Source organism: Hesperophylax consimilis, unplaced genomic scaffold (genome assembly GCF_061612785.1).
Source record: "Hesperophylax consimilis isolate HC1 unplaced genomic scaffold, BYU_Hcon_1.0 scaffold_156, whole genome shotgun sequence".
NCBI classification, from domain to species: domain Eukaryota; kingdom Metazoa; phylum Arthropoda; class Insecta; order Trichoptera; family Limnephilidae; genus Hesperophylax; species Hesperophylax consimilis.
In genome coordinates, this window is record NW_028301375.1 from 14,027 (window position 1) to 39,877 (window position 25,851).

The 25,851-nt window shown below is 35.5% G+C and overlaps 1 protein-coding gene across 1 annotated transcript in view; it reads left to right on the forward strand.

Annotated features, from left to right (window-relative positions):
* Window positions 1–25,691, forward strand: part of LOC149408613 (uncharacterized) — a 36,507-nt gene extending 10,816 nt beyond the window's left edge. Inside the window, exons 5-15 of the mRNA XM_089650549.1 lie at window positions 1,679–1,831; window positions 5,047–5,199; window positions 5,677–5,922; window positions 8,844–9,050; window positions 9,471–9,723; window positions 10,052–10,175; window positions 10,396–10,727; window positions 12,403–12,599; window positions 18,398–18,594; window positions 21,937–22,057; window positions 25,305–25,691. Of these exons, the coding sequence (XP_089506675.1) occupies window positions 1,679–1,831; window positions 5,047–5,199; window positions 5,677–5,922; window positions 8,844–9,050; window positions 9,471–9,723; window positions 10,052–10,175; window positions 10,396–10,727; window positions 12,403–12,599; window positions 18,398–18,594; window positions 21,937–22,057; window positions 25,305–25,691 (2,370 nt within the window). The remainder of the gene's footprint in view (window positions 1–1,678; window positions 1,832–5,046; window positions 5,200–5,676; window positions 5,923–8,843; window positions 9,051–9,470; window positions 9,724–10,051; window positions 10,176–10,395; window positions 10,728–12,402; window positions 12,600–18,397; window positions 18,595–21,936; window positions 22,058–25,304) is intronic.
* Window positions 25,692–25,851: the final 160 nt, after the last annotated feature.

Genomic DNA, 25,851 nt, shown 5'->3' on the forward strand with positions numbered 1-25,851 from the left:
CTCTCTAACCCGTCCAAATAGTAGTCGGCGTTTTTCTCTGCAAAATAATTGTTCACAAAGGTGATTGCCTCCTCATCTGGCGTATAATGGTGTATCCAAGTTTCATCTACAGTAATTAATCGGCACCAAAACTCGGATTTATTGCGCCTAAACTGCGCCAACAGAGCGTTGGAAATGTTCATTCGAACACGTTTTTGGTCTAACGTGAACAAACTCGGCACCCAACAGCTTTCTGTACAGCTTTCTCATGTCTAAATCTTGATTTAATATGTGACAGACATGTTCTTTGGACATTTTCATAACCTCTGCTATCTCTCTCACTTTAATTCGGCGGTTGTCTAACACTATTTGGTGAAGTTTAGCAATGTTATCGTTAGTAGTTGCAGTTTTTGGACGTCCTGAACGTTCATCGTCTCCCATGCTCTTACGGCCACTTTTAAATTCAGCTTACTAAAATTTCACTGTGGTAAATGATGTCCCCATACACAGAGTCCAACTCATCTTTGATTTGCGTAGGCGTATTGCCTTCAAAAACAAAAATTTAATAACAGCTTTATACTCAATTTTTTCCATTTTCACGAAAACACACACATCGACTCACTCAAACGACTGTAAACTAAAAACTGCACGTCCAAAATGGCCGAAACTTTGGTGAGTAACTGTCAAAAGATGCACAACTACATTCACTAACTTTTATTGACGAGTACCGCCATCTTTGCGTTGAGGTCGGAAACTTTTCAGATCACCCTCGTATATAATTTTACAAGGTTATAACGTCCTTTTTGATCCTTGTTCAACTGACATTTTGTTCCTAACTCACAGTTAGAAACAAAATGGTTTGTTTCAAAGTTTTGTTGTGTCTTTATTTTCATTATTATTAACCCTTCAGGCATCTGACATATTGCCCGTTATATTTCTTAAAGATGATGTCAGAAAGTTGGAGAACAGATCTTTGTCAAAATAAATTAAAAATAAAAGTCTGATATTAGAACTCTGGCACATTACTAACTTTGTTAATACTCAACAGAATTACTTTTGGACATAGATATGAGCTAAAGAAACGGTTTCCCATTCAAAGGTTATTTTGGTCCAAATTGTCAGTTAGAACCTTGTCAAACCATAGTGACGATGTGTATTTATTAATGTTATTTGCATAGAATTAATATTAAAATTGTATGATACCAATTTAAGTCGGCAGATTTCCAAAATAATTGGATTGCCACAACTAATAAAATCAAATTGTCAACAATTCCAATGATAATGAGTTCTTTCTGCAATATTTTCGGGAACCGGATAAAACAGAACGATGGCAAAACAGAACAGATAAAATAATAGAACAGAACAAACAGAATATGAACAGAACAGATAAAATGACCGGTCAGTGGTTGAGTGGGCATAGCGCTTGGGTCTCACCCGAGCGTCGCGTGTTCGATTCCTCGGCTGGCTAAGTCCTCCATCACAACACAAGCAACATTTTCGGCTTTCTGTGGTGGTAGTAGGAGATTTTCAAACATTGTTGGGTTATTCGTAACCCGGGAATGTTTGTCTTTCTTTAAAAAAAAAAAAAAAATAGGTTAGGGGTTAAATTAGTTTAGTTAGGTATTTTTTTTTCACTTCTCCTAACTTTTCTGTTTTTTGATGGAATCGATATTTTCAACGAGATGTTTTCCATGATCAGCTCCCGCGGACGGAGGCTGCGCGTTCCACCGGAGACAGCATGGTGGCCGCCTGCCCTGACACGGCTCGTGTGGAGCAGCGTCTCGGACAGATCCGAGAGTACATCCGTGTCACCTCCACCCTCGTGGACAGCATGAGGAACTCGGAGGATGAGGTGAGCCATTCCCCCATCAGATTTACTGAAGCTCATCCGTGCAGATTGCCCAACAAACTTATAGTAGCGTGCAGGGGGGCTTTATTCAAACTTAAAGTATTACTTTGAAGAGATGCGCCAGTGCCATATCTTGCCATGAATTCTCAAGAATGTTATGAGTCGGATTGGGTTATCTAACTAACTAACCATCACACTGTTTCTCTGCAAGGGAGGCAGAGAGGAAGGACCGCCAAACAACTCGGTCTTGGCACACACTCCTTGCCCCATTCACATTCTTTCTCTTCTATTATTCTGACTCTTGACATGGCCCAACTCAAGTATCTGGGCGTCCCTGACTTCTTCTACCATTCACATTTGAGTCATATATTCTCCTTACACTCCTTTCTTCGTTTATTCCCTCTACATGCCCAAACTAGTGATGCAACGGAAGTGTCTGAACGGAAGCAGAAACGGAAACAGATGTCAAAAGTAAATCTTAGTGGAAGCGGAAGCGGAAGTGAAAAACTTGCGGAACTTCTGCAGAAGCGGAAGCAGAGCTCTGTTGCATCACTAGCCCAAACCATCTGAATGTCCCTTTCTTAATCTTACTCATTTCTCACACTATCATACGTGGTTTTACCACACATACACCTCTGCCAGTTCCATGCCTCACTGCCATACATCAGGGTAGGTACCCACACTCCATTGTTGTTCAGTCCTCTATTAATGGAGTTATGTACCTACTCTTACCCTTCTTTCATTATCACTATCAGCCTTTCCACTTCTTCTCTCCAAATACACAAACCCTTTCGCCTGCTCCATGTATTCATCATTCACAACTTCTCAATATAAATATAAAATAAGCATAAAAAGCCAACTACTGAAATACTAGAGCTATGGCTACCAAAATTGTTATTATATTATATTACTAACCTGACCCAAGTTATTGTATTCTTATCACTACCTAACCCCGATAATTCGAACCCCAGTGATTCGAAAAAATGCGTAATTGAAATTTTCGCCAGAAAATTATTTTAATACATAATGTTTTTTAAATTCGAAGTACGACTTTTTTTTAAATTTCGATTTATGATCAAATATATTGTATTTTTACGATTTTACTTTGAAAATTTGAATCTGCGAAAAACTGGATATATTTCGTTTTAGTATGAATTTACTTTGAATAACTGAACTTGAAGGGCCGACCGCGACGGAAATCAGTTGCGAATATTCGATTTACACGGGAATAAGTCGTATTATTACGAATTTACACCAAAGAACCTATTCCGAATTTAAAGAGACGGCCGCGAAACTTGGTTTTCGCCACTTTTTTTGTTTTCTTAAAATTTCAAATTACATGAAAATTCATTAAGTCTCCTGGATTTCGAATTAACGGGGTTCTACTGTAATAGGAAATATTATCATGTTATTATAATGTTATCTATAGAATTAAACAACTTCCTTACTTCAACCAGTTGAATAATGTACGTCGTGAAATAAATTTGATGTTGTACAGTTACGAACAAGACTGATCTCGTTGAGGCGCTGTAACGATTTGCTAATGGGGACGGTTGGGAGTGTTTGCCAGGAGCCTGAAAGAGGTGAAAGGGAAGAGGTCGACAGCGACGTCGCAGACCTGATGGCAACCCTGAGCCACCTCAAAGACAGCGAGAAAAAGCTGGAAGACATACTAACAGCATATGGTGATAAATGGTCAGACGATGAAGATGAAGGCATCCTGGAGACTAAGGCTGTATGCCACGAACCTGAAACAGCAAAGACTTCGGAGTCTTCTCAAAATCAAGATTCTGAAGTGTCCATTCTGAAGGATTGGACTCCTGTGAGGTCCAACGATAGTGTGACTATCACCAATGTAACGGAAGCCAGTGAATCTAGCTTGAAAGACCAGGTGAATTATTGATGGAGCTGTACTCAAAGCTTGGACAATTCCCGCTACCGATGTTTGATTTGTTTTGCTGTTTGGTTGCTGTGTTTTTGCATGATACAATGATACAATAACCCTTATAAATGCGCAAACATTACTTTTGGATAGTTAAGGTTTCATTTGTAGGTGTTTTTAGATTCACTAATTCAAGTTAGAGGTATGTTGATCTTTAACCGTAACCGTTGTTAGCACAAAAAATAATTGTTCTTCAATGACCAACAATATTGACTGAAAAGTCAGAAGGAAAGTAGCCTCACGTAAATCACCTTCTTGGTATTCTGACAAAAGGAAATACGCATTATATAAGTGATAGTGATAAATTAAAAAAATATTTAATTTCACCTTAATTTTAAAATCTTATCAAGGTAGATGTAACTGGATGTGCCGGGTGACATTTAAATGCTAGAAATCATTTTCAAGGTGCATTTAACAACAAAAGAGCAAGGACACCTACCAATTTGTTTATGACTTATTTATAATGCAATGAAGAGAGAACAAGCCGAATATCTTAAGTTAAGAGTCCATTCGATTTTAACAGATTAATTAACATATTATAATCCTTATTCTCTTTATAAAAAGTGTTACATATTCCCTTCTGCCCTTTTACAGTTGGTATATAATGTGCTATATTATTGTCATAGATACTAAAAACAAATTGATATTATTTGAAATAACAAATGTAATTTGATTTTCTTATCATTATCAACGCTTAATAGATATCACTTCTGCATTACTGAAATGTTTGATAATTTCATTGCTATACCAATGCAGGCTGACATGTTCAACAAAGCAAAGATGTTCTTGTCAGCTGTTTTATTCTAAAATATTTGTGTATAATTGTTTTCTTAACCTTGATGTCTTGCAAACCTAACGTTTTGGCCTCTTTTTGAAAGTGTATATACAAATAATGTTGGTTTTACACAAGATGTGTGTTTTCGTGTCACCAATTGTGTGATGACCTGATTGGATTGGATTAAATCTTTTTAACATACTCAAATAACACGCAAGATAAAACATTGAATGTATTTTTGATATAAGTTTGGTGCCATGTTCGACAAACAATGCAATGTACAGTCTCAGTTTTAAATATATAGTACTTTAATTAGTTCAGATTTATAATTCGCAGAGAGATGCAAGAAATTCAGAGACGGTGTTGATGTATTTTGTTTGTGTTGGGACATGTTCAATGTTGTGAAACCCTATCCTTTCTTCCTATCAAACTGGAATCAGTGTTGACCCCTTTATTGTGATAATTATATTTGTGGTAACCCTGACGTTGCATGCCTTATAGGAGGCTATCCCTCGCCCCCCCTCCGCTCAGAGCAGCGTGTCGGCGTACAGCGACAATGACCTGTGGCAGAACGAACTAAAGGCGAACATGGAGATATCGCAACTGCGGCTGGCAGCTGCTTTACAAGAGCAGAAGAGACTGCTTAAGTATCAGGTATGTGTTCTTATATATTTCGTGTAAGTATAATACTGTAAAAAAATTTTCAGGCAGGAAAAATACTATCTTGGGATATTTGCGCTCTTGCTTGCTTATGTACTGGGGATGGTTCATTTGTGTTTTGACTTTAAGAGTACAAGCAGCCTATTGGTCAATTTAAAAAATTGAAAGCACCAATCAATGCGGCTTGTGCTGTTCAACTAAAAATGCCAAAAAAAACGTATTTTGAAATTATTGGCTCATACGCTGTATTTATTTATTTATTGCATATCACTATACATAAAACACTTTTTTTTTCTCATAAAAATCAACAATATTGAACTTACAACTTATCCAGCTCTCTGTCCCAACAGCTAATCAGGTTGTGAGCATTTTTTTTTGTTTTTTATGTACCACCCCCCCCCCTGTAATTACACAGCATTTATTATGTTCTTCTTTATTCTACGTTTAATTACAATGAATTTATCCTTCCAGGCCGATGCTAAGGAGCAACTTGCTGAGATGCATCTCTCCCGCAACGGCCATCAGGAGCATCACGCGGGGTCCTCGGGGGGTGACCTGCACGAGCATCAACAGCACCAGGGCTCCTCGGGACCTTCCAACTACCATCACCAGCCCCTAGCCCATCAAGGTCAGGCTGCCAGGGTTTACGGCTCTAACCAGATCGGAGTGGCAACCACGCTGCCTCACGTGACCGATGGAAATCAGCACAACAATAATGTAACCATTATTTCATTTTAAAGCTAGATGATCACAAATTTCCTACTATTTAATATGAAATTTTTCCCATAAAAATCTATGTAAAATACGATAATGCATTCCACGGCAAAAAATACTCAATTTTCTTTGTTTTTATGTTTATTCAAATAAAACTACATACTTATAAATTGTTAAGGAGCAACCTGGAATTCAATGTCGATTTGCAAAAACAATTAAAAAAATCGTATTAATATTCAACATAAATAATTTACCATTGTTTTTGCCGACGCTTCAAACTTTGGTGAAAATGTGACATAGCATTATAATTGAATAAATTTGCCACCTCCTGGCCAAAGTTTCATCCAAGCCGAAGTGAGGGTCCTCTTGGTAACCCCTTCCCACGCCTTGTCAATCATCTTGAGACAAGTAACGATGTGAAAGTAATCTTTCCAAAACTCTCTGACAGTGAGTTTTTTTTGTCTTGATTGACTTGTCCCAGTCATCTCAAAACAACGCTCGAACAACAGCAAGTTGATACTATGTATACAGACTTCTCTGAGGCTTTCGATCGCGTAATACACTCAATTCTTTTAAAAAAGCTCGTCCTACTTGGTATACACAGTGACCTGCTTAGATGGATTAAATCTTACATTAGTAACCGTAATCAGGTAATCTTAATCAACGGTGTCTTCTCAAAATCTATCGAGGTAAAATCTGGTGTCCCCCAAGGGTCCTACCTAGGTCCGCTAATGTTCAACATTTATATAAATTACATTGAACTATATGCCGATGACATGAAAATATTCAAAGTTATTCGATCTCTTTCGGACTGCGAAGCGTTACAAAGTGTCTAGATATCAATGTTTCTAAATATCACACTATGACATTCACCAGAAATAAACACGTAATTAAGTACTCATATTCACTCAACAATGAACCTGTCATCTCTAAAACGGAATGTAAAGACCTCGGCGTTTACCTTGATAGCAAACTTATATATAATAAGCACATTGACTATATCGTTAATAGGTCGTATAAATATATTATGTACCTACAAATTCAACAATAACTTTGAGTGTACATCTGAAACTTTGCAGCAAAGACGAGTGGTAGCCGACTCAAAATTTATACACAGATTTATAAACAATGACATCGACTGTACCGAACTTCTGTCCCTTATTAACTTCAACATACCTTTGAGACGTACACGACATACAGTGCTATTCCACACGCTTAATTATAAAACAAATGCAGCATCTAATTCGCCAATTAACCGAGCTCTTCACACTCTAAATAATATTTGTCTAAACTCTAACATTGACATTGTTTCGGATTCACTGCCCAAATTCAAATGTGGCATCATGTCGATAATTTAAACTGTTCAATGCGCATACATACAGACACACACACACACACACACACACACACACACACACACACACACACACACACACACACAAACACTCACACATACATTACACACACTCCTATATACTACACACGTCAGCTGGTAATTAAGGAATAAACATACCACTTATCAAACATTACAAGGAAACATATCATAGGTACTCAACATGAAGTATCTTATTCCTGTATATTGTTTCATCTCTGTAAATCATGTACTGTTTGTTTCTATAATATAAAAAAAATAACATTAATTATGATAATGAAGAGCATTCAAAACATCCAAAAGTATTCCGAAGAAGGTTTTGAACAGGATAGTAATGTTCCTTGTGTAAAAAGCAACAAGGAATCAACAGGTATACGGTTATGGGATTCAGGGAACCATTACATTAATTATGACATTAATTTTTTTAAACGATCAAATTTGATCTTTTGGTGGGAAGGAGCTTATTAAAAAATTCCTGATTTTAATACAAGGGTGATTTGAGGTCTTCGCTCAGCAAAAAGACAGACGAAATGATCTTCTCTATTACAGTAGAACCTCGTTAATTCGAAATCCACGGGACAAGAAAATCAAATTTCGAAATAACAAATTCCCATGTAATTCGAAATTTTATAAAACATATTAAAAAAGACGCCAAAAATCGATTTCCTCAGCCTCCCCTTCAAATTCGGGTAGTATCTTTCGAGTAAATTCGTATTAATATGAATTATTTCCGTGTAAATCGAATTTTCGCAGCCGAAAACAGCAGCGGCTCAGTTATTTAAAGCAAATTCGTAAAAATACCACACATTTTTGATAAATCAAATTTTCACACCCTTTAAATTCATAAAAATACTATAGTATGTATCGCGAAATCTCTATTTCCGTGTAAATAGAGATTTCGCAACCAAACCCTTTAAATTCTGATATTTGGTGTAAAATTGTAAAAAATACGAAATTTTTCCGCGTAAAACGAATTTTCTCGGCCCTTCAAACTCAGATAATCTAAATAATTTCTAAAAATATGACATTCCAGTGTAAATTGATTCAGATCTACAAAATAACAATACTAATTAGGATGATGTAAAACCACTTAAAAATAAATTTTTCGGCATTTTACCGCCACGGCTGTCTTTCAAATTCAGACTTACGAAATTTTATGATTTATTTTCGCAAAAATCGAATTTTTTCGAATGACGGACAAAAATAAATTAACAAAAATTATTATTAGTTACTACGTTACCACTTTATGAATGCTCAGTGAACCATATTATTGTGTTCAATTCAAACTGAAGAATTAATCAGATAGTTAGATCAGTTAGGTTAGATTGGGTTGGGTTGGGTTGGGTTGGGTTGGGTTGGGTTGGGTTGGGTTGGGTTGGGTTGGGTTGGGTTGGGTTGGGTTGGGTTGGGTTGGGTTGGGTTGGGTTGGGTTGGGTTGGGTTAGGTTAGGTTAGGTTAGGTTAGGTTAGGTTAAGAAAATAGGTTTTTATTTAAATTTGAATGATGTGTCCATATAACAAGTACCCTATAATTCTATAATATATTTCCCCAGTATAATTGGAACAACCAGGGAGCCCGCAAACGAGCATCGAGTTCTCGAGAGCGTGAGCTGAATGAGCGAACTCTCTCCACTGTGCGCGAACCCTCGGAGGGTCGCAGCAGTAAAGGCGGGGTGGCTGTGGCGGTGGTGTCCTCGGACCAGGCGGAGATTGACATGCTGCGGGACCTGCAGATGAGGCGACAGCATCTGGAGAGCCAGGTATGCACACTTGAGAATACTCTTCACATATGAGTACTAATGATTTAAGTCATATACTGCTGATATTTCCGTTGAAACGCCTCCATTTTTCTAATAAAAGCATGTATCGGAAAGTAAGGTTACAAACCTTTTAACGGCAGGACCATTGTTATCACGACTCATTATAAATAAATTAATATCTTTCGTTGGTAATTCAATATTTTAAATTTTGGAAAATAACTGATATTTATTTGTATTTGGTTTATACCCCCATCAGTACATTAGCAACATTATCCGCTTATAGTGATGGTAGTAGGAGTTTTTCTAAATATTTTCAAGTTATTCGTTACTCGGGAATCTTTGTCTTTTTTGTTAGAAAATGTAATGATATATTTTGTATTCTTATCCTGACACGATTCTAACTAGTTTCAGAGTTCGCAGGTGGCAAAAATCCAGAATCTTCACGCGGCGACTTCTTCACTGGCTGACGCCGTCTCTATGCCCCAGACCATAGACAACGTTGGGGCCCTGGGTGGACAGGGGGGACGTGGGGAGGGGGGTAGCCAGGAGGGTGGCCGCGGAGGGTGGGGGGGCTCCGAAGCCAGCGAGGAGGAGGGGGGCACAATTGAGAACATCATCAGACACAAGGTGGCCGCCGTCAATGTGATGAAAGTGGAACTGGAAAGACTGAAAAGTGAGTAAATTAAAGTAATTCACGACGTAGAATCATTCCTATTAGTGTTTAAAAATGCTTGTTCAAGGCATGAAGTCCATAGAGATTATGGTTAATCTGTGGTAGCCTTAAGTAATTAAAAAAAAGTGTTTTCTTAAAATTTTATGTGTACATGGCAAAATGCCGTAGCTTCACTACTATATGCTCCACTTCAAAAACAGAATTGTATTATTAATGGTTTATTTATTTTATGTGTACATGGCAAAATCCCGTAGCTTCACTATTAAATGCTCCACTTCAAAAACAGAATTATATTTTTAATGGTTAATTAATTTTAATTCTTTTTCAGATATGCTAAGGACTGTGGATTCTATCCAAAACAATTTCGGAATCAATTCAACTTTTGATGAAGAACATGTGTTTCACAATACTCCTCATATTCCTCAAGAAAACCATAATAGAAATCAAAATAGGTACATATTTATCCATTACTCGTGACTGCCGAGATTTTGTTTACCTCTTTCATAAAAATACAATTTAAACACACATTTCCTAGTGGAGACAGGCAACCATTGTTTTGACAAGACAACCTCAGGTGTCCCTATCTTGCTCTACTTTGGCGGCCTCAGTCCATCACTGGCCCAGTCTCTCCTCGCACAGCTTCTGCATCTAAAAAGAGTTTTTTTTTTCCAGAGTTTCTGAATCATCCGTGAACAATGCTCCTCTCTGCAGAACAGACTCATCTTCATCTTCTAAAATAATGAAAGACGGCCAGTCGGGGGCCCAGAACAGTGGCGCCAACTCCAAGAGTCAGAACACTCCTCTGGGATTGTCCAGACTTCAGAATTGCATATCGTCAGGATCCAATAAGTGCACCAATGTCAGTGAGCAAAACCAAACTACAGGCACTGGTGACAGTGTTGGTTCTGGTCTGGCAGTCATCCAGCAGTTGACCCACGAGCTGAAGCAGGCAGCCCAGGGACTGAGCGAAGAGAGAAGGCGCCTGAAACACGCCACCAACAGAGGTACTAATCATTACTATCAGCACAGAAACCTGCATTGCTTTTAAACCATCCCATCTGAAATTATTTACACTGAAACTGACCACAGCAACTGAATTAATTGTTGTAAGAACTTTTACTGAATTTATTGATGTAGTAAAAATAACATAACTCTTTGTTTTTGTATTTATTTAATATAAATTAATTTTTTTTATAAATTTTTATAATATAAAAATAAATGCTTAAGATTTTTGTTGTTTGTTTTTGGGGTGTTATGCCGTGTTGCGCTAACTCCTTCTTTAGCCGACGTTTCGGACAGCGTTGCAGTGTCCATCATCATCTTCGGATCTACCGGATCTGCCCTGATGATGGACACTGCAACGCTGTCCGAAACGTCGGCTAAAGAAGGAGTTAGCGCAACACGGCATAACACCCCAAAAACAAACAACAAAAATGCTTTTGGCCGTGAAAATCTAAAAACTTAATTGTGGCGGTTCGGACAAAATGGATTAACCTTTGATATGCCGTGCTCCAGCTCAAAATCCCACTCACAGAAAGTATTGTTTTCAGATTAACAATTACCAGTTCTCAAAATTTTACAAATTATTTGTATCCGATCCTGCGCAGGGTTCGCAGCATTCGGTTTATGTTGATTGCTTACTGACTCGTGGGACGATGGGCTAAAACTTTTCATGTGCAGTAATGGGGAACTGCACTCTTTTAATTTATTTTTATCAATGATCTTCTAACTTAAATACCATAGAGAAGGAGACTTAAATACCATAGATAAGACTTATATACCAAGGGGAAGAGTTTGTCAAGACAGCAGACTTGTTTATACAAAACATATTAAAAACTTTTCTAATCGTCTTAAACTAACAACAAATATAGGTAGAGTTAATGTCTTGTCATAAAATGGGAGTGGGAAGTAGTATGAGGGGAAGGGTTTGCCAAGACTGCAGACTTGTTATACAAAACATATTAAAAACTCTTCTAATCGTCTTAAACTAACAACAAACATAGGTAGAGTTAATGTCTTGTCAAAAAATAAAAGGGTCTTTTTACAGGTATACACATGATTCTATTCAGCTGTATACATTACCCATTTACGATTGGTTGTGCTTTTTGCTCTGTTTTTCATACATAACAATTTAACATAACACATTCATTTTATTTGAATATTTTTACTGGGCAATAAATATTCTCACTCCATCAGAGACCAGGCCAATGGGAACCTCCATATTTTAAGAAAAGGTTCCAAGCGGGACTGTGTGGTCTGCTCGAAAAGGGAAGTAAAAGGCGGCAGACGGGAAACCAGTGAGTACTGTGACACGTGTCCTAACAAGCCACGTATGCATTTGGGCTACTGATTTCTAAAATACCACATGTTGAAAAATTATAAAGATTAGAATATGAAAATTTTTCTTTTATTAACAATCTTATATGATAATAAATATATATTTCTTAACATAACTATATCATTTTATTTGCTGCCTTACCAAAAAACATTTCTTTCTAATTTTTTAAAGATATTGTAATTTTTACTCATATTTTTACATTACACTCTATGGAGTAGCTGGTATACCATATAAAAAATATTAGTAGTACAAAGGGTTAAAAAACATTTTCAAGACAGAATGGAGATATTTCTTTAAGTATGTACCGAATGTATTTTAAATGAATGAAAAATAATTTCCAGACACATGTATGTCCAGTGGCTCCTCCATCAAGTCGGAGGACAAGAAGCGCACCAATAGTCTGAGCGGGGGCAACACCTCCTCCAACACGGTGGTGGGCTACCCGCCCTATGGGGGCCCGGTGGAGCGTCGCCAGCTGGCGCTTAAGGCTGAGCTGGAGGCCAAAAAGAAACAGCTGGAGCGCCTCATGAGCAAGGATGTAAGTCACCCGCACAGATTATAAAACAACAGATTTGGTCTTTATCTACAGTGTTGACTGTCACAGTGTTGAGAACACTTTATACTGAATGTTAAATAATTAAATTAATTGTTGCCTTATGTTAATTGACCAGCATACATCACTCATTCTTTTTTAGTTTCAAATGATCTGTGTGGTAACAATTTCATCATGAAATTCATGTCAAGGGTTCTTAAATATGTAATAATTTTGAAAAGTTAACTCTGTTCAGGAATGGGTTGTGGGTATTGAGGAGACACAAGTTATTAACAATTATTATTAAAACATACACAAAGGAATTTATTATGTCGCCTCACAAGAGCGGCCCTGTCTGTTCTGTACAGTGTAAAGGCAGGGGAACTATGTCGCTACCCGGTTGCTCAGCGTTTTGAGGCCGGTGAATATATATTACAACTTCTTCATTTAGATAGATTGATTTAGATCCATTGCCAATTTTAGTAAGAATAGAAGCAAATATACCGCACAGAGTTTTGGCCGTCGGGCGGAAAGAGCCGACGAGTCATGAGGCTAGCCGAATGAAGCGTCGGTCCATGCTAGTGCGTTGTCCTGTCTTAACGTACTGTGCTACGCAATAGTCAGTTTTACCTCCCCTAGGAGTGCCAAAAGATGTTTCAAATAAAATAAAAACAAAAGCTAACTGGTTATTGTGGAACTTTGCTATTGATAAGGATTCATAAAAACAACCCATTCTCATTTGGCAAATGTCAACACTTTTATCAATGTATGTTACTTGGGGCAATGACCCCATACAACAACAATCCACCTCCTCCCATAGGGGTTTTTATTAGCAACTGGAGCGCCAAGATGTTTACGATAAAATGCATTGAGCGCTGGAGATTTTCATATGTGTGGATTTGAATTTACCTGTGTTCATCAAAAAAATCATATCTCCAAATACTGATCTGTTAACTGTCGTTTAAAGCCAATGAATTTACCTATATTTCTATATTTATCTTAAGTTTGTAGGTTTCATTAAAAAAAAATCATCAAGTTCATAAACGCGTGAATTTCGTCTGATTGTTAACAAAAATGGTTCAAAACTGTACTTCTTACAGCATGTTTGTAAATGTATGTTTACAGTTTAATAATAAAAAAATAATTTTTCAAAAGAAGCAAACACATTGTGACTTGACATTTTAAATAATAAAAAGGGAAACACTTTGTTTACAGTCACTTTATTGAAATTTTTAACGTCTACCGGTTTCGGTACCTCCGTACCATCATCAGGACAGTTATAAAAATACTAACAAATACAGAATAATACACATATATATAAACAAATAGTTGAGAGAGAAAGAGATAAAAAACAGAGAGAGACAGTATCAGTTGTGGGCGGGAAGTGGGGGAGGGGAGTTAGGGATAACAGGAAACATATTTATTATAGGGCTGAACGTTAAATTTAGTTGATTATTGATAATTTCAGCCTTTGAATTGACTGATTTTTTTATTTCCAACGCTTCCAAGTTGTTAAGTCGTAAACCTATCTCATTTTTGTGAAGGACTTTAATACCCGTGTCACGGTTGAAAGTATGATCTTTATTAATTAGATGTTCTGCAAATTCTGAAAATCCCGAACTGGTTAGACATCTTAGGTGTTCTTTTATTCTAGTTTCTATATTGCGTGATGTTTGCCCTATGTAGAATGCTGGGCAATCATTACAACTAATTTTATATACGCCTGAGTGGCTAAGAACATCTTCTTTATCTTTGGCATTAATTAAAAATTTTCCTAGATTATTATTAGTATAATACGCTGGTTTAATTTCTGGGGGGAATTTAACTGTACATGTAGAGGAAAGGTTATTAATATACAAAATTCTTCTCCACTGCTGGTTGGAGTTATTATTGTTGAGAGTTGGTGGACTACTGTAGACGTATTTATTTATGGCAATACATCTTAATTTTTTTGTAAGGATTCTATCAATAAGGCCTATTTCATATCCATTATTAAGTGCTATTAGTTTAATTGTACTTAACTCATTAGCGTAATTAACATTTGATAAAGGAGTAGTGACTAAACGGTGGATCATAGAGTGGAATGCCGAATGTTTGTGGGAAATAGGGTGGTTAGACGTATTATGGATTGTAGTGTCTGTGAAGGTAGGTTTTCTAAAAATATTAAACTGAATTTTATTATCAATAATCGATAATGTGAGATCTAAAAAGTTGAGTGTCGAATTTATGCCTACTTCTAGTGTGAATTGGATCTGTTTATGTAAGGAGTTGAGGAGTAATAGGAAGGAATTAACTTAAAACTAAACGAAAACTAACTTAAAACTTAAAACTAACTTACAACTTAAAACTAGGAATTTAGCTGACGCTCTGTACCCGCCCAAATACATATGATATCGTCTACATAGCGTCTCCATAGTAAAATATTTTTTAACAAAGGTGTTTTAAGTTCAAAAATATTGTTTTCAAAATTATTCATAAAAATATCGGCAATAAGTGGACTTGTGGGAGACCCCATCGGTAATCCATCTCGTTGACGGTACATTATATTATTATATTTAAAACTGTTTTGGTTCAAGCAAACATCGATAAGTTGGTTAATATCTTTTGTAAAATCCTTATGTAAGTTAGAACTATTGACTAAATTGCTTATAATATTTTTACATTCTACTACCGGAATACTGGGAAACAAATTCACTACATCAAAAGAAATGAGTTTACAGTTGCTAGGGAGGGTTAAATCTTTCAAGTGGTTGATTAATTCATGGGAATTTTTAATTGTATATTTTGGTTGAAATATATTGGAATCTTTAATTACCTTAGTAAGAAAAGAAGCAATTTTATAATTAGGTGCATTACAACAAGTCACAACCGGCCTAATTGGCCTATTAGCTTTATGTATTTTGACAAACCCATATAACCTGGGGATTTTCGGGTTTTTAGTTAAGAATTTAACCTGGTGATAAGTATCATCTTTGAATATTGGGGTTTTACACTCGTTGAATGTACTTTTAAGGGTTCTCTGGTATTTATTAGTCGGATCTACTTTTAAAATTTCAAAGTTATCAGATTCTAGGAAGTCATTAATTTTATGATTATATTCTATCTTGTTCATAATTACAACTGTATTGCCTTTATCAGCTCTGGTTAATATTAAATCTTCTTTCTTCAGTTTTTCACGGATATTTTTGGCGTGTAAGTTTTCTTGATTCTGCTTCGGCTGGAATCTTGGGATAAGGTTTTGTAAGACCTCGGCACTTTTGTAGAGGTAAGGTTTCGGAGATTTATATAACGCTGTTTCCATGTCTACTGCAACGTTTTCCACAGCACTATTGTAATTTTTATTAGTATATTTTAGGTTATATTTTAAACCTTTGGAGAGTAATTCCATTTCTTGTTGGGTAAACTGTGCCGAGGAGAGATTCTGTACACGTTCGTAGAATTTTTGAGATGATGATGTCTCCGGGTTATTGATGTGGGTATTTGATTGGCACAATTTTTTGAGTTTATTTTCCAGGGTTATCCTCTTTTTATAAGCTTTCACTGACGCAAAACTTCTAATTTTGTCATCAAAAAGATCCCATTCTACTGGGTGGAGTTCATGGACTAATTCGGTATGCAATATTTTAATATTTAGTTTTAAGTTATTTCGTTGTAGGTTAGTTTTAAGTTGTAAGTTAGTTTTAAGTTGTAAGTTAGTTTTCGTTTAGTTTTAAGTTAATTCCTTCCTATTACTCCTCAACTCCTTACATAAACAGATCCAATTCACACTAGAAGTAGGTATAAATTCGACACTCAACTTTTTAGATCTCACATTATCGATTATTGATAATAAAATTCAGTTTAATATTTTTAGAAAACCTACCTTCACAGACACTACAATCCATAATACGTCTAACCACCCTATTTCCCACAAACATTCGGCATTCCACTCTATGATCCACCGTTTAGTCACTACTCCTTTATCAAATGTTAATTACGCTAATGAGTTAAGTACAATTAAACTAATAGCACTTAATAATGGATATGAAATAGGCCTTATTGATAGAATCCTTACAAAAAAATTAAGATGTATTGCCATAAATAAATACGTCTACAGTAGTCCACCAACTCTCAACAATAATAACTCCAACCAGCAGTGGAGAAGAATTTTGTATATTAATAACCTTTCCTCTACATGTACAGTTAAATTCCCCCCAGAAATTAAACCAGCGTATTATACTAATAATAATCTAGGAAAATTTTTAATTAATGCCAAAGATAAAGAAGATGTTCTTAGCCACTCAGGCGTATATAAAATTAGTTGTAATGATTGCCCAGCATTCTACATAGGGCAAACATCACGCAATATAGAAACTAGAATAAAAGAACACCTAAGATGTCTAACCAGTTCGGGATTTTCAGAATTTGCAGAACATCTAATTAATAAAGATCATACTTTCAACCGTGACACGGGTATTAAAGTCCTTCACAAAAATGAGATAGGTTTACGACTTAACAACTTGGAAGCGTTGGAAATAAAAAAATCAGTCAATTCAAAGGCTGAAATTATCAATAATCAACTAAATTTAACGTTCAGCCCTATAATAAATATGTTTCCTGTTATCCCTAACTCCCCTCCCCCACTTCCCGCCCACAACTGATACTGTCTCTCTCTGTTTTTTATCTCTTTCTCTCTCAACTATTTGTTTATATATATGTGTATTATTCTGTATTTGTTAGTATTTTTATAACTGTCCTGATGATGGTACGGAGGTACCGAAACCGGTAGACGTTAAAAATTTCAATAAAGTGACTGTAAACAAAGTGTTTCCCTTTTTATTATTAAATAAAAAAATATATATTTTAACAGTTTTTTTTTAGTATTATTTTTATTTAAATAAAATGTAGAATGTACTTACGAAAACTTCAAAAATTATTTGTTTTTCACTTGACATATTATTTTTCAAACATAATTTATCAGACCAAAGTTTATCCTAGAATAATAAAAATTCTCTATTATCTATTTCTATAATTTTAAATTGGATTAATAATCATATAATTTACAATATTACACCTTTTATTTAAGGACAATGCACATACTGCACCGAAAAAGTAAATTTTTTGTGCAAATTAAAACTCGCTTTCACATTTTTTAAAATTTTAAATAACTTTAAATAAGCAGAGAATTTAATAACAAATACATTGATACATGATACATAACAAAATTTGTGTAAAATAAACATTCACAGGAATTTTTAACGCGACAACATACCGTCAAAAAAAAAAACTCTTCACTGAGATAATTTGTTTAGCTTTATGTATTTACTGGTGACCAGATAACTCATCAAAATGACAATTCAACACACCTATAAAAAGTGTTTTAAAGTCATTAGTGATGAAACAAAAACTAGGTTAAATAGTTACACATATGTAAACTATTTAACCTAGTTTTTGTTTCATCACTTTTCATAACTTTATAACACTTTTTATCGGTGTGTTGAATTGTCATTTTGATGAGTTATCCATGGAACCGTATTTACTAGAGAAACGAGACATCTATTGATAATCTGTGAAACTACTAGCTGTGTAATACTGTTAGCTTTGTGAATATCCAAGTTGCAAACACGTGGGAACTTTTTAAATAATTCCTATAAATGTTTTAATATATCTCTTTAAATTGGCCTTAGGCTAGCGTGCGCTCGCGTGTGTTGCGAATTGGACAAAATATGGCCAAAAACACTCCAGTGGCTAAAAATATTGCCCGATTTGCATTGAGTTGATGGTATTTTTAATCCCAAACTAATATATATTAATTTGATTGGCAGGTGGACCACAGGACCAACCAGCAGTCCCTCGCCTTGGATCAATCCGCTGTGTCCAAGCCGACCCCTTCTGGGGCTGAGGAGGCAGCGTCCATGGGGCTCCCTGGGGGGGCGGGGCTCCCGGGGCCCCCCGCTGCTGAGGATGACTGCGCCTGCTCTGCGCTGACCATGCGAACCGACATTGATAATAGGTACTCGAGGTATGTGGCGTTTAAATACCGGCAATTTTAGCAATTTATGATCTCTGCAGAATTTCTTATGGGGCATGTAAGACTACCATTCAACTAGTATCTGGTAAGTATGTATGCATTCATCCAAAATACAACAACACTAGTTGCCCATCATAACAGAATAGGGGAGAAATAAGAATTTTTAGGTTTTGAAAAATTGTTGAATAATTTCCTGGGATTGATAAAAGTTCTTTCATAAGTTTAGTATCTCACATTTCTATAATTGTCTAAAATCACTTCAAATTTAGCATTAAACTTTTGTTTGTTGTGTCTTTCAACTAATATTCATCAGCGGTTGAGAACCATGCTTTATGGAACTCAGTAAATTTTTAAATTTTAGAAATTAACTCCTCAGGCTAATTTGTTTGCTTTTGGAAACAGCTCATATAAATCGTTTTGTCTCCCTTACTGTCATGGTGAGAAATATGATCTAAACAGTGTTAGAAAGAGAAAACACCTTGCTTTATTTTTAAATCTAGAAGTTAACCATAGAAAACTTAAAATGTGGACCTCAATGGAACCAAAGTTTCCGATCGCAATTCGAAAAAATGTATGAAACTTTGTGAATTTTTCATTCATTATTTTTATATGAACGAAAAAAAAAGTGAGGTGACTGTAACATATATAATACATTTTCCTAGGTGACCGGGTATCTCATCAAAATGACAGGTCAACATACCTACAAAAAGTGATATAAAGTCATGAAAAGTGATGAAACAAAAACTAGGTTACATAGGATAGGTAACTACAATAAGATGTGTTATTTTGATATTCAAAGAAACTTTTCCCGTAAAAGATCAATGGTTTCGTTGCTTGTGTGGCACGTAGCGCCGTCTTGTTGAAATTAAACGTTGTCCAGATCAATACCATCCAATTCCGGTCATAAAAAATCATTAATCATCTCTCGATAGCGCAATCCATTCACCGTAACTGTTGCTCCAGCCTCATTTTCGAAAAAGTAAGATCCAATGACTCCGCCGGACCATAAACCGCACCAAACAGTCACACATTGAGGATAGAGAGGCTTTTCAACAATAACTCTTGGGTTTTCCGAGCCCCAGATGCGACAATTTTGCTTGTTGACGAAGCCACCGAGGTGGAAATGGGCCTCATCACTCAAGATGATTTTTCGATGGAAATCTAATAATTAATAATAGTGAATTTTAATAATTTCAATGCGTTGTTGAAGCGTGTATCGTTCCATTTTTATTAATGGCGTAATTTCTACTTGTCAAATGTCAAAAAATAACAGCTTAAAAGTAACATCTACCGAAATAGCGTGCTATTCAAAATAACACCTCTTATTGGAAAACCCTATATTTAACCTACTTTTTGTTTTATCAATTTTTAAAGGTGTGTTTAATTGTCATTTTGATGAAATATCATGGAACCATTTTCATGTGTGTTTTTATTTTTAATCGTTAACAGTAATTTTAGTTATAAAAAACGTAAGGTGAGCCATTTTTAAAACTTTTTTACTTTTGCGTTATAAATTTTAATATTTCAAAAATTATGTTTGTTTCTAATAACAACATTTGTAAGTGTATTTAATCACCTTTCAAAAACAATATTTAGTTTCAGAAATATTCCATTTAATTGGATTTTATAGCAAAGCGATAATACTCTGACCTTCTGCCAAAATATACCAGAGGCCTGGGGGGTTAATTGTATTGTCATTTAAACTACATAAATTAATATATTCTTACGCTACTTATGTTTGCAGGCCATTAGTATATAAATCGCATTATTGAGTGATTTTAAGAAATCTTAAACAATAATAATTATAGGAATGTTGAGTTAAGTGCCTTTTCACTGAAGAATATGACATATAAGAAGGTTGAGGTATTAATACATATTATGTCATCTGTTAGTCATCCTTTAGCATTGGTATGATATATTTTAATTATAATTAATATGCACCATCATGAGATGTGCAAGTGCAGTTTAGTGGAATAAATGTACATCTTGTCCGTCTTAATCATCTTCTATTTGAAATGTGTTTTTACTAACTAAAATCTTAAGTTCTTTCTCCTTCTGAACTTTAATCTATTAAATCTGGTTTCTTTAGTTAAAAACTTATAAAGTTCAAATTTTTAGTATTTATTGGTTATTCAGTTTATATTTTTAATTCACGTGATGTACCAAGTATTTGCAAGTTGTAAGTTCCACTTTTAAAAATGCCCTGTAAAAGTAAGTCATTATAATGTATGCACATTTCAAATGTAGAAAAAAAACGATATTGTCTGCTTATAATATGTTATATTTTTGGGTTTACAATTGCTTGTCTGGTTTTGAAAAGATTCTTTTTTTTAATTTGTTGATTTCCTCAACACATCAGTTCCAATGTTGAAAAGTTCACTCTCTCCTGACTTACAAAAAAAAAATGTGTTGTTTAATTGACTGAGCGCAGTGAAGTCCTTTTTTAACTCGACCATTTGGCATTTAAAAAATTGTAAATTTGTTTGTTACATTCCGGTTCAAGATGGTTGCCATGCTAGTACTACCATAAAAAAACCACCCATTAGATTGATAACTCCATGCTTTATGCATGAAACAAATTGGCCCTCTATTTAACCATAGATATTCCAATATTTAGACACACTTTATGCGTGCAACTGTTCTATATCATACACCATCGGCGAGGATAGAGGAAACTCGAAAAAAAAGGTGCGGCCATAGACAATAAAATTCTCATTCCAAGCCTATCCTATTCAATAAATAGCCTTACATATTATTTTAAAAATAAAAATATTTGAATTTCAGAATGTTCCCTCACGACAACCAGACTCTATCTGACAAAGTACTGTCCTGCGAAAAAGAGCTTTAAATTATCTTTTTTTTATACCTCATTTACTTAGGACAATCAATCAAATTGTATCAAACCACTCAGCCTCCAACAGTTTTTCCATAGATTTTCAGAGTTGTTCATTGGTGGATGTGGTTAAATTATGTGATGTCACAAGCCATGGAGATTACTGTATCTTTTCTTCGATTCAAATTTTCTATCGGAGTTATACCCTTCTGGATACTGCATGATCGTGGTTCATTCTATGATTATGGTACCTACTTACCTGCCTGAAGAAAGTTGCTAAAAAGAATTGGTGACATTTCTTTGGAAAAATTGTATAATTCCTTATTTGAAATTTAAAAAATATATAAAATATCCATGGTTTGCAATTAAGTAGGTAGGTATTTAAGTATCTACTTACAAATCTTACCCCATTTCAGAGTAAATTTTGGATTTAATTTATAAAATAAACTAGTAAATTAAGTTTAAAAAATTTAGTTTGTTGAAAAGTTCGTCATTTGCAGTGACCAAGATGACGATGAAGCCTACTTGTCTTCATCCCGGAACCAGCTGAACATCAACCAGCTCAGCGGAGAACCTTCTCACAAGCTGCCATCCAGAGGTTCATCTATTGACAACTTCAAGGTACAGATATTGCCTTTTATACTTGATTGAAATTATCATATTGATTAAAACACCCAGTCGTAATAATTTTTATTACTTAATTTAAGTCAAATCGGTTAAAGTAACCAGTTTGGAATCGGTCAAATGTTATAAGAGGGCTGCTGTAAGAATATTATAAAACGATATTAGAATTGTAATATATTATAGTGTATGGCTTGTTTGTGTACTTGCTGTACTTGGGTGGTGCACCCGTCCACTATAAAAATGTATGGACAATTTAACATAAAGTAAGATAAAATTGAGCTTACTTTCTTTTCTAATTGGTTTACCTCTTCACTTATAAGCGGACAATATCGATTTACCAATCACGGTTCCGTCAAAAAACTATCATTAGGATCAGTGGCGGCCGCTGCCCTAAAAGGGTGGTGGTTCACTGACAATCCAAAATAAAAACAATATGACAAAAAGATTATGGGTAAAAATAATTATTCCACCTACCTTATTTGTAGATAAGGTCTATTCTACGTTGTTTGTGAAGAGCAAAAACTTCTATCACTTTCGAAGTGAAATTTGGGATTGTTTGCAAATTTTTTTTTTCAATACTAAGTACAGATAAAGCATTCAAACGGTCTTGACTCATCGTGTTTCGCAAGAATGATTTAATTCGTTTTAGGGTAGAAAAACACCTTTCGCTTTCCACAGATGTCATAGGTATTGTACATATTATTTTTAAAAGCTTCACACACTCCGAAAACGACTCGACTAAATTATTTTTATAAAAAAGTTGCAAGATTGCCACTGCACCATCGGCGTTAGAGAAATCATCTCTCCCGTATATAGCACATAGTTCATTTTTCAATTTAAATTTATCTAAAAAGATGTAGGTACGTGTTCACTGTTTCATTGAAATCACTTTGAGGAAAGTTTTCTTTATATTGAGTAAAGCGTTCACAATCAAATAATTTTGATGCTAATAAATGGTTAGTAAACTCGAATCTGTCTTTGATCTGTTGTAAGAGAATATCACATACTTCGATGCAAGTTGCATAGTTCACCGTTTTATTTCTTTTTGCTTTGGGCTCACCTGTTTGGTCTATGGAATCACGAACTGTCTGAATGCATTTTTCAAATTGATATATATATATTTCTTAATCATGATGGTATCCAAAGAGCGTGATTGTAATTGTTGAAACAAAATGTCACAATGGGGTAAAATCTTGTTGAAGAAACCTAACCAATATATAAACTGTTCATCCTTAAGATAATGCAATAACATACTGGCCTGGTTTATAGTATTCGAATCATTATTATTTTGGTCTAAAATAGTTTCCATACATTGTATCAACAATTCTGAGTACGCCGAAACAGTTCTCACAGTTTTTATGTTGAAATTCCATCTTGTTGGTGGGGCAGAAGGGATTTTCTTTTTCATTACATCGTTTAACACGTTCATTCGTTTAGGAGACCTCGAAAAAAATTGGAAATGCGTGAAGATGTGCGAAAAACGTTTTTATTACATTGCTTTGTGAAACACTTTTTTCGACTATCAAATTCAGCTGATGAGCATAGCAATGAACATAATTAGCAAATGGAAAATCAGCCTTAATTTTTGCTTGAACCCCTCCAACCCTTCCACTCATAACTGAGGCTCCATCAAAGCATTGAGCTATCAATTTATTTGAACTGATGTTCAAACCTTGAAGTTCTTCAGAGATGGCTTTATACAAACCGTCAGCGCAGTGCGAGGTTGGAATTAAATATTTCCAAAAGCGTTCATAAATATGGCCCTTCCATTCATATCCGATGATCAAAACCATTTGCGTCGTCGTAGAGACATCTGTAGTTTCATCTGCTTGAATCGCAATAAATTCACATTCCGTAATTTGTCGTTTCACTTCTGTGCTGTATACTTCCATTATAGAATCCAATATGTCATTTTGAAATAGTCTTTGATGTCCCTTTAAAAACAGTGGCACTATCTAAATGTTGTTTTAATACTGCATCTAATTCTGCTACGAAATCTATTAAGCCGCGAAATACACCAGGATTTATCGAATCAAGGGTTTCGTCGTGACCACGCAATGCCAATTCGAATGCTCCACAAAATATGACACAATCTATTAATTTAGACAATATATATCTATTTTTGTCAACCATTGCATTATGTTGTTAAGTTTGCTCACGGTATCCAGAATCCAACTGTTGACGAATGTCAACTGTACCTAAAACGGCTAAACTCATAACATTTTGTAAATGTAAAGTAGATGAATTGTGCTTTTTCAACTTCTCTGATAGATGCGTTAAATCATTAATCCCACTCAACGTCCAAGTTGAATCTCCACCAAACACAAGACACGGAAAACAAAAAAAGCGATTAACTTTGTCACAACCACACAACCAAAAAGCTTTATCATAAAGTTTTTTGTCAAACACTCGAGTAAAAGCTCTTGATTTGGATTTACAATCTTGCTTAATCACGAGCACTGGACGAGGTGGACCAGAATTTTTAATTAATAATTTATTTTCAAACAAACTGTTATTATTTCTTATATATTCGACACTGATTACACTCATTTTTATTTCTTATAAAGTTACAAATTAAAAGGATTAAGTTCTGTATTTAGCTTGATCAAATTACTCGATAAATCAATACCAAAACAATGACAATAATTACGTCACGGCTCGCGATAACGACGGTAAATTATGATCTGTGACATGTGACATGTGTCATCTGTGATCTATTGTCCAATATCGAGTTCGAAGTTCGACGAACTTCGGATGTCTCCGTGTAACCTCGGGTCAAGGCTCATAAATCGGTAATCTTCGGAAATGATCGGGTTATCTCGGCGCCGTGTGACACACGGGAATTAGCTAACTCCTGGTACAAATGGGTAGATTGAGGCGCTCGCAGTGTTTTAAAAAATACATACAAAAACGTATTTTCATCCGTTTGCAAATCTGTGTACACGGCGCGGCGGATTGGCGCCGCGCAGCGGCCATACTTTATACTTGGAGAGATTAAAATCGCTCTCCTTGATAATATTCATTGCATTGTATTGGTAAGTAATATTTTTAAATGATTTTTATAGATTTTATAGTCTTCAGTAAGATATTATAAATTAATTTTAGCCATTACAATTTAGATAGTGCTGCACACGAACGCACTATGCGACCAGCCGCCACTGATTAGGATCCCACATAAAGACATATAATAATGGTTTAAACCTACACATTTGAAAAGTTGATATAAATTTTTTCTTATATCCAGGACACCAGCTATTTCGGCGATTCCACACAGTCATTGGACGGATCCTTCACTTCCCAGAGCATGAAGCACATCAAGCCCGGCAGCAGCAAGCAGCACAATCGGGAGCCGGCCCTGGCCCGCACGCTGATGGACCTGTCCCAGGAGATGCAGGAGCAGCGGGTCAAGGGGCAGGGGGAGCCGCCGCCCCAACCCATGCCCGACTGCTTCCTGACGCTGCCCGTCAGTAACAACGGGGGCACAGGGAGGAACAAGGTGACGCTTGAGACCAATTCTTCTTTCTTCATTGCCGAGGATTGCGAACACTTCAAATTCCACGGTGGACAAGGCTCCTCCATGGAGCCAATACAGATACCACCAACATTCTGGTGGTATTTGATCATTCCTTGAGATTAATATGGAATACCTACATAATTAATTAATAATTTTCGGAAGTTTTTCTCTTTTTAGTCTTTTTGAGAGATATTTCTATAAAATTCATGCTATCTCATTTTGTTTTACGATGAGATATATGATTTACATGTGGTTAACCTTTCCTCATCTGTGGTGT